At 50.5% G+C, this 13,063-nt stretch overlaps 1 protein-coding gene across 1 annotated transcript in view; it reads left to right on the top strand.

The window, feature by feature from the left end:
* The first annotated feature begins 847 nt into the window (after positions 1-847).
* Positions 848-13,063, top strand: part of NCKAP1 (NCK associated protein 1) — a 165,215-nt gene continuing 152,999 nt past the window's right edge. Inside the window, exon 1 of the mRNA XM_038751736.1 lies at positions 848-971. Within this exon, the coding sequence (XP_038607664.1) occupies positions 921-971 (51 nt within the window). The 5' untranslated portion in view covers positions 848-920. The remainder of the gene's footprint in view (positions 972-13,063) is intronic.

Below are 13,063 nucleotides of genomic sequence, written 5' to 3'. Positions count from 1 at the left end.
ATCGGGGACCGGGGGGGGGGCGGGAGGCGGAGCGTTCTGCGCCTGCGCGGTAGCAAAGACGGAGGCGGGGACGTCTGCGCGTGCGCAGAAGCAAAGCGGGCGGGGTGGAGGAATGGGAGGGCTCCGCGTCTGCGCAGTAGCAAAGGCGGAAGCGGGGACATCTGCGCGTGCGCAGAAGCAAAGAGGGGGGTGGTGGAATGGGAGGGCTCCGCGCCTGCGCAGTAGCAAAGACGGAAGCGGGGACATCTGCGCGTGCGCAGAAGCAAAGAGGGCGGGGCGGAGGAATGGGAGATCTCCGCGCCTGCGCAGTAGCAAAGACGGAAGCGGGGACATCTGCGCGTGCGCAGAAGCAAAGCGGACGGGGAGGAGGAATGGGAGAGCTCCGCGCCTGCGCAGTAGCAAAGACGGAGGCGGGGACATCTGCGCGTGCGTGGATGCAAAATAATAATAATAATAATAATGGCATTTGTTAAGCGCTTACTATGTGCAAAGCACTGTTCTAAGCGCTGGGGGAGATACAAGATGATCAGGTTGTCCCACGCGGGGCTCACAGTCTTCATCCCCATTTTACAGATGAGGGAACTGAGGCTCAGAGAAGTGAAGTGACTTGCCCAAGGTCACACGGCAGACACGTGGTGGAGGCGGGATTCGAACCCATGACCTCCGCCTCCAAAGCCCGGGCTCTTTCCACTGAGCCACGTGGGGATGGAGGCTGAGCGCCCCACGTGGGGCGGGGGCTGTGTCCCATCAGATCAATCAATCGTATTTATTGAGCGCTTACTGTGTGCACATTGCCTTGTGACCACCCCAGTGCCCGGCACACAGTAAGTGCTTGACAAATACCGCAGTTATTATGAGTAGTAGTGATAATTGCTAATATCAGTAGTAAAAATAAAGTCTGGGGGAGCAGGGGAGAGAGGATGGAGACTGGACCAGTGGAAACTAGAAGCCCGAATGACCCGGAAGGACAGGTAATAATAATAATAATAATAATACTGCCTTGTATCAGCCTTCCCAGACTGGCTTCCCCCTCCTTCCGCTCCCCACAGCACCTGGATATATGTTTGCACGTATTTATTACTCTATTAATTTTACTTGTACATATCTATTCTATTTATTTTATTTTGTTAATATGTTTTGTTTTGTTGTCTGTCTCCCCCTTCTAGACTGTGAGCCCGCTTACTGTGTGCAGAGTACTGTACTAAGCGCTTGGGTAGTCCAAGTTGGCAACATATAGAGACGGTCCCTACCCAACAGTGGGCTCACAGTCTAAAAGGGGGAGACAGACAACAAAACCAAACATACTAACAAAATAAAATAAATAGAATAGATAGGTACAAGTAAAATAAATGAATAAATAAATAAATAAAAGAGGGAGGGGTGGAGGAATGGGGGAGCGTCCCTGCGCGGTAGCAAAGGCGGAAGGGGGGACGTCTGCGCGTGCGCGGAGGCAAAGCGGGAGGAATGGGATTGCTCCGCGCCTGCGCAGTAGCAAGACGGAGGGGGGTTGCGGGAGGCGGGGACGTCTGCGCGTGCGCGGAGGCAAAGAGGGAGGAATGGGATTGCTCCGCGCCTGCGCAGTAGCAAAGACGGAGTGGGGGGGGTTGCGGGAGGCGGGGATGTCTGCGCGTGCGCGGAGGCAAAGAGGGCGGGGTGGAGGAATTGGGGCGGTCTGCGTGGTAGCAAAGACGGAGGGGGGCACATCTGCGCCTGCGCAGAAGCAAAGCGGGCGGGGTGGAGGAATGGGAGGGCTCCGCGCCTGCGCGGTAGCAAAGACGGAGGAAGGGCGGGTGGGGGGGACATCTGCGCCTGCGCAGGAGCAAAGAGGGCGGGGTGGAGGACTGGGAGGGCTCCGCGCCTGCGCAGTAGCAAAGACGGGGGGCGACATTTGCGCGTGCGCGGAAGCAAAGAGGGCGGGGTGGAGGAATGGGGGAGACCCGCGCCTGCGCAGAAGAAACGCCCGTCCAAATTCATTCATTCATTCAGTCCCGTTTATTGAGCGCTCACTGCGTGCAGATACTAATGACGGTATTTGTTAAGCGCTTACTATTCATTCATTCATTCAATGGTATTTATTGAGCGCCTACTATGGGCCAAACACCGTTCTAAGCGCGGGGCAAAGCACTATACTAAGCGCCTGGGAGAACACAATATAATAATAATAATAATAATGGTAGTATTTGTTAAGCGCCTACTATGCTAAGCGCTGGGCAAAGCACTATACTAAGCGCCTGGGAGAACACAATATAATAACAATAATAATGTTAGTATTTGTTAAGCGCCTACTATGCTAAGCGCTGGGCAAAGCACTATACTAAGCGCCTGGGAGAACACAATATAATAACAATAATAATGTTAGTGTTTGTTAAGCGCCTACTATGCTAAGCGCTGGGCAAAGCACTATACTAAGCGCCTGGGAGAACACAATATAATAACAATAATAATGTTAGTATTTGTTAAGCGCCTACTGTGCTAAGCGCTGGGCAAAGCACTATACTAAGCGCCTGGGAGAACACAATATAATAACAATAATAATAGTATTTGTTAAGCGCCTACTATGCTAAGCGCTGGGCAAAGCACTATACTAAGCACCTGGGAGAACACAATATAATAACAATAATAATGTTAGTATGTGCCAAGCACTGTTCTAAGCGCTGGGCAAAGCACTATACTAAGCGCCTGGGAGAACGCAACATAATAATAATATTTGCTAACCGCTTACTATATGCCAAACACCCTTCTAAGCACTGGGCAAAGCACTATACTAAGCGCCTGGGAGAACACAATAATAATGTTAGTATTTGTTAAGCGCCTACTGTGCTAAGCACTGGGCAAAGCACTGTACTAAGCGCCTGGGAGAACACAATATAAGAATAATAATAATGTTAGTATTAAGCGCTTACTATGTACCACACACCGTTCTAAGCGCTGGGCAAAGCAGTATACTAAGAGCCTGGGAGAACACAATATAATAACAATAACAATGTTAGAATTTGTTAAGCGCTTACTATGTGCCAAACACCATTCTAAGCACTGGGCAAAGCACTATGCTAAGCGCTTGGGAGAACGCAATATAATAATAATAATGTTAGTATTTGCTAAGCGCTTACTATGGACCAAACACCGTTCTAAGCGCGGGGCAAAGCACTATACTAAGCGCCTGGGAGACCACAATAATGATGTTAGTATTTGTTAAGCGCTTACTATGTGCCAAGCACCGTTCTAAGCATGGGGCAAAGCACTATACTAAGCGCTTGATTGATTGATTGATTGGGAGAAGAGGAGAGGAAACACAGTCAGGGAAGGCTACTTGGAGGAGATGGGCCCTCAAATCCAAAGAGAAGGAGCGGTGACCCTGTGGGCCATTCATTCTTTCATTTAATCGCATTTTTTCATTCAATCGTATTTATTGAGAGCTTACCGTGTGCCAAGCACTGTACTCAGCACTCCAGCACTGTACTAAACACTTGGAAGAGTACAATATAACAATAAACGGAGAAGCAGCATGGCACAGTGGATAGAGCCGGGGCCTAGGAATCAGAAGGTCATGGTTTTTTGTGTGTTTTTTTGTTTTTAATCGTATGTATTGAGCGCTTACTGTGTGCAGAGCACTGCAGTAAGCGCTTGGGAAGTCCAAGTTGGCAACATCTAGAGACGGCCCCTACCCAACAGCGGGCTCACAGTCGAGAAGGGGGAGACAGACAACACAACAAAACATATTAACAAAATAAAATAAATAGACTATGTAAACATTTATTCATTCAATTGTATTTATTGAGCGCTTACTGTGTGCAGAGCACCGGACTAAGTGCTTGGGAAGTCCAAGTCGGCAACATCTAGAGACGGTCCCTACCCGACAGTGGGCCCACAGTCGAGAAGGGGGAGACAGACAACAAAACATATTAACAAAATATAATAGAATATGTAAATATGGGCAAGTAAAAGTAAAAATTGATCCTTGGGGACTTCAATATCCATACAGATGTTCCTGATGACCCTTCCACAGCCCGCTTTTTTATCACTCCTCAGCTCCCACTCACCTACTCATAATTTGGACGCACATTCGATCTCCTGGACCACAGTCATTGTGCAAACTCCACCCTCCCCAACTCTGAAATCCCATTATCTGTCCACAACCTTCTCACCTCCCTTCCCTCCCTCACATCTCTTCCTCTAGACTGGGAGCTCACTGTGGGCAGGGAATGTGTCTATTACTCTATTTATTTATTTATTACTCTATTTATCATCATCATCAATCGTATTTATTGAGCGCTTACTATGTGCAGAGCACCGTACTAAGCACTTGGGAAGTACAAATTGGCAACATATAGAGACAGTCCCTACCCAACAGTGGGCTCACAGTCTAAAAGACTTTATTCTATTTACTACTCTATTTATTGCTCTATTTATTTATGTATTTATTGCTCTATTTATTTATTTATTACTCTATTTTACTCGTACCTATCGATTCTATTTATTTTATTTTGTTAGTGTGTTTGGTTTTGTTCTCTGTCTCCCCCTTCTAGACTGTGAGCCCACTGTTGGGTAGGGACCGTCTCTATATGTTGCCAACTTGGACTTCCCAAGCGCTTAGTCCAGTGCTCTGCACACAGTAAGCACTCAATAAATACGATTGATTGATTTTGTCATATTGCACTCTCCCAAAACACTTAGTACAGTGCTGTGCACCCCATAAGAAGCAGCACGGTGTCGTGGATAAGAGCGGGGACCTGAGATTCAGAAGGTCATGGGTTCTAATCCGGACTTTGCCACTGTGTGACCTTGGACAATCAATCAATCGATTGTATTTATTGAGCGCTTACTGTGTGCAGAGCACTGTACTAAGCGCTTCACTTCTCTGGGCCTCAGATGCCTCATCTCTAACACTATCACAGACACATTTCCCACTCACAGTGAGCTTACAGTCTAGAGGGGGAGACAGGCATTAATATAAAGTAAATTACAGCTTTCGTACCTAACTGCTGCGGGGCCGGGAGGCGGGATGAATAAAGGGAGCCAGTCAGGGCAACGCCGAAGGGAGTTGAAGACTAGGACTTAATCAATCAATCAATTGTATTTATTGAGCGCTTACTGCGTGCAGAGCACTGTACTAAGCGCTTGGGAAGTCCAAGTTGGCAACATATAGGGATGGTCCTTACCCAACAAGGTCAATCAGGGAAGGTCTCTTGAAGGAGATGCGCCTCCAATCAGGCTCTGAAGAGGGGAGAGGAATATTGTCAGAATCCTGGAAACTTCATGTTCCCAACAACCTTTCATGTCACACTGGTCACGGAGTGACAGCTCTGCCGTCCCACGTGATTGTAGCAGAAATATCAGTCTGTCTAAAACTGTGCTTAGGGAAAATCACTTTACGCGCGAAGGGTCTACCTGCTGCATCCCTCTTTCATGTTTTCTGGCCTAAGCAGCTTTCAGTTGGCCCGTTGTTTTTCGGGGGCTTTTCTTTCCCCCTGGGAAAGGTGTTTCTTTAAGGTCTCTAGAGCTCTGGCTATCCTTGGGAGGATACAGTACAACAGAATCGGTAGATACGTTCCTTTATCGCAAGGAGCTTTTATTTTAGAGAGGAGGATGAAATGAGGTCTTCGATCGATTAGACGTAGAAGAAGAGAGATGGCATCGGGGTTTAAAGTACTTAGCACAGAACCCTGCACACAGTAAGCCTGCCACAAATATCCCCGATGGTTGTACATATTTATTACTCTATTTATTTTACTTGTACATATCTATCCTATTTATTTTATTTTGTTGGTATGTTGGGTTTTGTTCTCTGTCTCCCCCTTTTAGACTGTGAGCCCACTGTTGGGTAGGGACTGTCTCTATGTGTTGCCAATTTGGACTCCCCAAGCGCTTAGTACAGTGCTCTGCACATAGTAAGCGCTCAATAAATACGATTGATGATGATTGCCTGATTGATTGACCGGTGAAAAGTCACGGGACAGGCCAAGAGAGAAAGTTAATTTCAGGATTTCACAGATGATGGAATGATGTGACTGGGTTACCTTTAAGGTAAATCAGCATGGCTTAGGGGAAAGAGCTGGGATTTGGGAGTCAGAGGGACTTGGGTTCTAATCCCAGCTCCGCCCCTTGTCTGCTGTGTGACCTCGGGCAAGTCACCTCACTTCTCTGGGCCTCTGTTACCTCATCTGTAAAATGGGGATTAAGACTGTGTATGTGTCCAACCTATCTTGAATCCATCCCAGCGCTTGGTACAGTGTCCGCACCTAGTAAGCCCTAAATAAATAAAAAGCAAAGAGTCAGGGGTTGGACTTTTTGCTCTCTTTCGGGAGAGCTCAAAAGGGCACTCTCTCTCAAAGTGTCCCTCCGCATAACCTAACGGAAAGAGCAGCGGTCTCCGATTCTAATTCCCACGTTCAGGTCCCGGCTCTACAGCTATCCTGCCGTGGGGCCGGGGGGCTCACCCTCTCTATGCCTCAGCTCCTCATCCGACAACGGGGATAAGTGTAAGCAGTCGGCAGAGCCGAGATTTGAACCCAAGTCCTCCGAATCCCAGGCCCGTGCTCTTTCCACTGGGCCACGCTGCTTCTTTTTGCGAAAGGGCCTAATGACACCGCCCTGACCTATGAGAATCAGTTATTGCCATTGATGAGATAAGGAATGAAACCAGGTTTGGGCCTCTAGAAAGAGAAACAAAGGTTTCACTCTGTTGTTTCTTTCCCCTTTTTACCCGGAAAGGGTCCCTTCTGCCAATAGAAACTTCCAGGGTGAATCCATCCCCAGCACTGAGCAAATCCTCTCTAACTTACTGATCAGCGCGGGAATGGTGAGAAATCACCTAGAAGAAACAAATCAACACCGCGGCAAGGAAAAACGTACCTCAGCCGCACTGATAAGAAAGAAGTCCCTTTCTCATTTCAGCCCGTATCCCATTTGTTCCCACCTTCCCCTTCCCCCTTGCCCCCACCAAGCTTGGATTCTCTCCATGACGACAGGCACCCCCGAGTAGGCCCAAGACCATTTCTGTGTAGCATGTTTCCAATACATTTTAAATATATTAAATGCATTTTTTTTCTTTAGAAAGTATCTGGTGGCAGAAATTTGCCTTTCTGTAAGAGTTCCATTATTAATTGACTTAGGTCCTTATTCTAATCTATCCGACCTATTTATCGAGCGCTTACTGCGTGCAGAGTCCTGTTCACCAAGCGGTTGGGAGAGTAACGGAGTTGGTAGACACGTTCGCTGTCCACAACGAGCTTACAGTCTAGAGCGCTATTATATCATCATCATCATCATCATCAATTGTATTTATTGAGCGCTTACTATGTGCAGAGCACCGTACTAAGCGCTTGGGAAGTACAAATTGGCAACATATAGAGACAGTCCCTACCCAACAGTGGGCTCACAGTCTAAAAGACTATCATATTAAACCAAAGGCCAGCTGCTCTTAAGCAGCTTGCTCTCTCTTCATAGCCTCTTGCAGAACTTAGTTCCCTTTGTCTTGCGCACTTCCCATCTGAAGTTGCTTTGAACTTGAAGTTGGTATTCCAGCTTCGGACAGAGAGTCACAGGAACAGATCCTCTTCTGGATATACCATCATTTTTTCTCTCATTCTTACCCACGTTTGAGCAGGTGATGGTAAATGAGCATCTTCTGCTGCTCCCAACCAGTCGGCTTATTGGTATCGTGGCTAGCGACACGTTCAATCAATCAATCAATCGTATTTATTGAGCGCTTACTGTGTGCAGAGCACCGTACTAAGCGCTTGGGAAGTACACAGTGAAGGGCTAATGTTCATTGCGGTGACGGCCCGGGACAAATACGGTACTCAAGTGAGGTGACTTCCGCTTTCCCAGGTAATCAATCAGTTGTATTCATTGAGCACTTTCTGTGTGCAGGGCACTGTAATAAGCACTTGCTAATACAACAGAATTAGCAGAAACGTTCCCCACCCGTGATGAGCTATAATAATTGCAAGCTCAAGCGAGCAGCTGTTTTTCTATCAGGGAGAGGCTGTAAGCTCACCATGGCAGGGAACGCGTCTACCAACTTTATTCTATTGTACTGTCCCAAACTTTGAGTACAGTGCGCTCTGCACACAGTAAGTGCTCAAAAAATGAGATTTGTTGAATTTTGAATTTGGCTGATGAAGGAATTTCACCTTCTCCACCCTGGGCTGAAGGATCGCTGGGGTTTTTGAGCGAGCTGGACAAATGAAGGGGCTAGAGTGATTTCGGTGTGCAATCTCCTGTCATTCGGTAGTTTTTACCGAGTATTTACTCCATGCAGAGACTGTACTAAAGACTAGGGAAAGGACAGTTGAGTTGGTAGACATGATCCCTGCCTTCAAGGCACTTACTGGCTAGCGGGAGAGTTTGACATTAAAATAAATGAAGAAGCAGCCTGGTCTACTGGATGGAGAATGGGGCCGGGAGTCAGGAGGACCCGGGTTCCAATCCCTGCTCCACTACTTGTCTGCTTTTTTGTTGTCTTCTTCTCCTTCTCCTCCTCCTCCTTCTTCTTCTATTCCTTCTCCTTCTCCTATGCCTTCTCCTTCTCCTTACGTGCCAGGCACTGGGGGAGATACAAGATAATCCGGTTGGACACCTGCCCTTAAGGATCTTATAGTCTAGAACAGGAGATAGAAAATGGAACAGACTACAGGTTGGGGAGCTATATTGGTAAGTGCTGTAGGGGGTCAGGATAAGTATCCAAATGCTTGGCAGGAATGGACGCAAGTGCGTAGATGATGCAGTAGGGAGGGAAAATGAGAGTAGTCAGAGGAGTCTTTTTGGAGATTCCAGATTCCAGGACGGTGATTAAGAAGGGGAGAATCAATCAATCGTATTTATTGAGCGCTTACTGTGTGCAGAGCACTGTACTAAGTGCTTGGGAAGTACAAGTTGGCAACATATAGAGACAGTCCCTACCCAACAGTGGGCTCGCAGTCTAAAAGAAGGGACAAGAGAGGGAATGCGGCCAGCCCCCGCCGCCGTGATCTCCGTCCTGGCACCATACGGAGCCACGACTGGGGTCCACGGGAGCCCCAGGCCCTTGGCTGCACCCCCAAAGCCCCATGGCTAATCCCGCCATACATGGGGGGCTACATTTGGGGGCAGAGGGGTCTCCTCCTCACCGGCGTGGAGGGAAACCCCCGGGAGCCCCTTCTGCCCTTCCCAACATGCCACCTGGACCCTCCGTTCTTGACGTGCCTTGTGCATGCGGGGCCATGGGGACATTCCCATCATCCCTTCCTTTTCCAGCAGGGAAAGTGAGGGGCAGCAGGAGAGGGAGCCCACAGCCAGTCGCCTCGACGAGCTTCCCCCATCTCTCAGGCTCTGCAGGATCCCCAATCATCCCCTCTCCCAACAGGGAGGGTAGGAAACAGCGACAGAGAGAACCCATGACCGGTCCCCTCACGCCGCCTCCTCTTTCCAGACTCCTCCGGGGCTCCCATCGTCCTCCCCTTCTCCAGCAGGGTTGGGTGAGGAGCAGCGGCAAAGAGAATTCATGGCCCGTCCCCTCGCCTCAGTCTACCAGAGCCTCCCCCAATTCCCAAATTCCACCGGGACTCCCCTCATCCTCTTCTTCTCCCGCAAGTGGGGGAGGGCGAGGAGCTGTGGTCGCATTCAGTCATATCTATTGAACACCTATTGTGTGCACATCACTGTACTAAGCGCTTGGTGTCCCAAGTTGGATGCGACAATAAACGGCGACATTGCCTGCCCACAACGAGCTTACAGTCTAGAGGGAGGGAGACGGATATTACAAATACAATCACGGATGTATATATAAGTGAGCAAGTCAAGGCGACGCGGAAGGGAGATGAGGAGAAGTGGGGCTTAGTTTGAGGAGAAGATGTGTCTTTGATAAAGGCCTTGAATCGGGGGAGAGTCGTTGTCAGATTTGAGGAGGGAGGGCGTCGCGGGACGAGCGCGAGACGGGAGAGGTGGAGGCACAGTGAGAAGATTAGCCCAGAGGAGCGAAGTGTGTTGGCTGCATTGTAGGAGGGGGAAAGTGAGGCAGCATGAGGCACTTCCTCTTTCAAAGCATTCTTAGAAAAGCTGTGGCCACCTCCGGGACCGGGGGACTGTGGCCCTGGCCGTGACTGAGCTGCCAGGAACCCGAAATTCTGCTTCTCTATCTGCAGTGTCCTGCCCCTGTTCCTGTGCTTAAGCGTTGCCCTGGTTTTTGACATCGTTTTTATCTATTCAAGTCTTTCATTTCAAGCAGGGCGGCCTAGTAGATAGAGCCTGGGTCTGGGACTTGGAGGACCTGAACTCTAATCCCAGCTCTGCCCTTGCCTGCTGTGTGACCTGAAACAAATCACTTCCCTTCTTTATATGTCCTGTATCCCCCCCCTAGACTGTAAGTTCACTGGGGGCAGCGAATGTGTCTGTTATATTGTTCTAGCGCACTCTCCCAAGTGCTTAGTACAGTGCTCTGCACCCAGTAAGCACTCAATTCATTCATTCAGTCATAATTATTGAGTGCTTACTGTGGGCAGAGCACTGTACTAGGCGCTTGGGAAATTCAAGTTGGCAACATATAGAGACGGTCCCTACCCAACAGCGGGGTCACAACAAAACAAAACATGTGGACAGGTGTCAGGTCGTCAGAATAAATAAAAATAAAGCTAGATGCACATTATTAACAAAATAAAGAGAACAAATAGAGTAATAAATCTGTACAAACATATATACAGGTGCTGTGGGGAGGGGAAGGAGATAGGGCGGGGGGCATGGGGAGGAGGAGAGGAAAAGGGGGCTCAGTCTGAGAAGGCCTCCTGGAGGAGGTGAGCTCTCAGTAGGGCTTTGAAGGGAGGAAGAGAGCTAGCTTGGCGGATGTGTGGAGGGAGGGCATTCCAGGCCAGGGGGAGGACGTGGTCCGGGGGTCGACGGCGGGACGGGCGAGAACGAGGTACGGTGAGGAGGTTAGTGACAGAGGAGCGGAGGGTGCGATATGGTCGATGGCGATCGACTCCCTCCCCAGAGAGAGCGATGGATTTTGAAGCGGGCGGCAGGCAGGCCCCGATCCAGAGCCGGCAAGCGGGAAGCCGGACACGGCAGTTGCGGCTGCTGAGGCTGCAGAGGCGACCAGGCCTTGCAAGAGGGCTGAGGCAGATAAACAAAGGGCATCCTACCACAGGTTGGGAAGGGGTGGGGGGACACAGAGGAGCACTGTCTGAGATGACAAGGGGTCCCTCTCAGGCGGGGATGAGAGCAGACCCCACGTCAAGTGCCCGGAGCCCTCTGGTCCCAAAATGTCCCACGAGAAAGCATTACAAGGCTCGCCCGGGAGGGTAGAATAGGGCCGGTAGAGCCCCCCGAGTCAGCCCAACAAACTGAGGGCTCGCTACAGCGCAGAGGGCCCGACGGGGCTTCCAGCGAACAGCGGGAAGTGAGGAAGCGGGTACCACACGGCGTGGGGGCCCATGGCGAAGAGCCTTCCGGTAGGGAAACTGACCCACAGCCTCAGGGGAATTTCTCCGCCAGCTGCGGGAAGCCCAGCCACCCCGGGCCGGGGTAGGCCCGTCCGAACCGAACCTGGACTGGAGTCTCCACGGCTCGGTCCTTGCGGGAGTCAAACTGCACCAGGGGCTCGGCACGTGGGAGGAGCAGCAAGTCCAAAACCAGCAGCGTCAAGGTGGAACGCTAGCAACCTCCATCCCAGCCCTACAAGCCCCAGGGCGGCCCGCGGCGGCACGGGGTGAAAGATGCCAAACTCGGAGGGCATCTTGCAAGTCACGGTCACTTTGGAGACCAGCCTGGCGGCAGGACCTCCGGGAAGCCCGAGGCACTCCCCGTTTTACCGTTGAGGAAACAGGCCCCGGAGCAGTGAAGTGGCTTGCCCACGGTCACCCAGCAGGCAAGCGGAGGAGCCGGGATATAAAACCTAGGTCCTCGGACTGCCAAGCCCGTGCTCTTTCCACTCGGCCAAGAGCCCAGAGCTTCCCCCGTCTTCCTGGCTCGGATTCGAGCCCCCCAATGGGGATGGGGAGAGGAGGAGGTGCCCATTCCCAGACTAAGCTGCCACAGCCAGTGAGGAACGACCCGTGGACTCCGAGGTGGCCGTGGGGGAGAAATGTGAGATGGAAGGAAGGAGGACCCTCTCCGCCCCCCAAATTTTGGCCTCACTCCGAGGGTCTGCACAGGCCGAAGAGCCTGTGATCAGCAGCGGCCTTTCTGAGCAAGTTTCCTGTCGCTTACTGAGAGGAATCAGAGAGCCTGGTCATCCATCACTTTAAGGGCCGTGACGGTGGCCTAATTACTCTATTGAACAGCTCCAAATGGAGAGGCAGGGCTGCTACCACCCCATCCGGGCCGCGAGGATCCCAGGGCCGGCCGGCTGAGGATACCAGGGTCCCCGAAAAACCAGTGTGGAGCGGGGATACCGAAGCCCCATTCCCACAAGCCAACAGAGCCCCAGAACCTGAAGACGTGTTCTCAGATTTCATGAAGCCGTCTGACAAGTGTCAAGAAACCAATGAGCCTCTGTGTTATTATTGTTTTTACTTATTTTTTTATGGTATTTGTTAAGCACGTACTATGCGCCAAGCACTGTACGAAGCCCTGGCGGTGGATACAAGGAAATAGAGCCGGACACAGTCCCTGTCCCACGTGGGGCTCACAGTCTTAAGGCCCCATTTTACAGATGGGGGAACCGAGGCCCAGAAAACTGAAGTGACCGGCCCAAGGTCATACGGCAGACAAGTGGCAGAGCCGGGATTAGAACCCAGGCCCTTCTGACCCCCAGGCCCGGGCTGTACTCGTCATCATCAATCGTATTTATTGAGCGCTCACTGTGTGCAGAGCACTGTACTAAGCGCTTGGGAAGTGCAAGTTGGCAACCTATAGAGACAGTCCCTACCCAGCAGTGGGCTCACAGTCTAAAAGAGCGTAAACCAACTACGCACCGCACCCTCCCTGTCCTACAAGGCGCTCAGTCTAAACACGGGGAGGTCAGACCCTTGGAATAATAACAATACATTCCTGTGAACCGTAACGCGTTACAAAAGAATGGTAATAGCAAATTCAAGACAAAATGGTTCAAATGAGACTGAAATAAGTAGCTAGGCGGTCTTGGAGT

This window comes from Tachyglossus aculeatus, chromosome 9 (genome assembly GCF_015852505.1).
Source record: "Tachyglossus aculeatus isolate mTacAcu1 chromosome 9, mTacAcu1.pri, whole genome shotgun sequence".
In the NCBI taxonomy this organism is placed as follows: Eukaryota; Metazoa; Chordata; class Mammalia; order Monotremata; family Tachyglossidae; genus Tachyglossus; species Tachyglossus aculeatus.
This window is presented reverse-complemented; position numbering and strand designations above follow the sequence as displayed.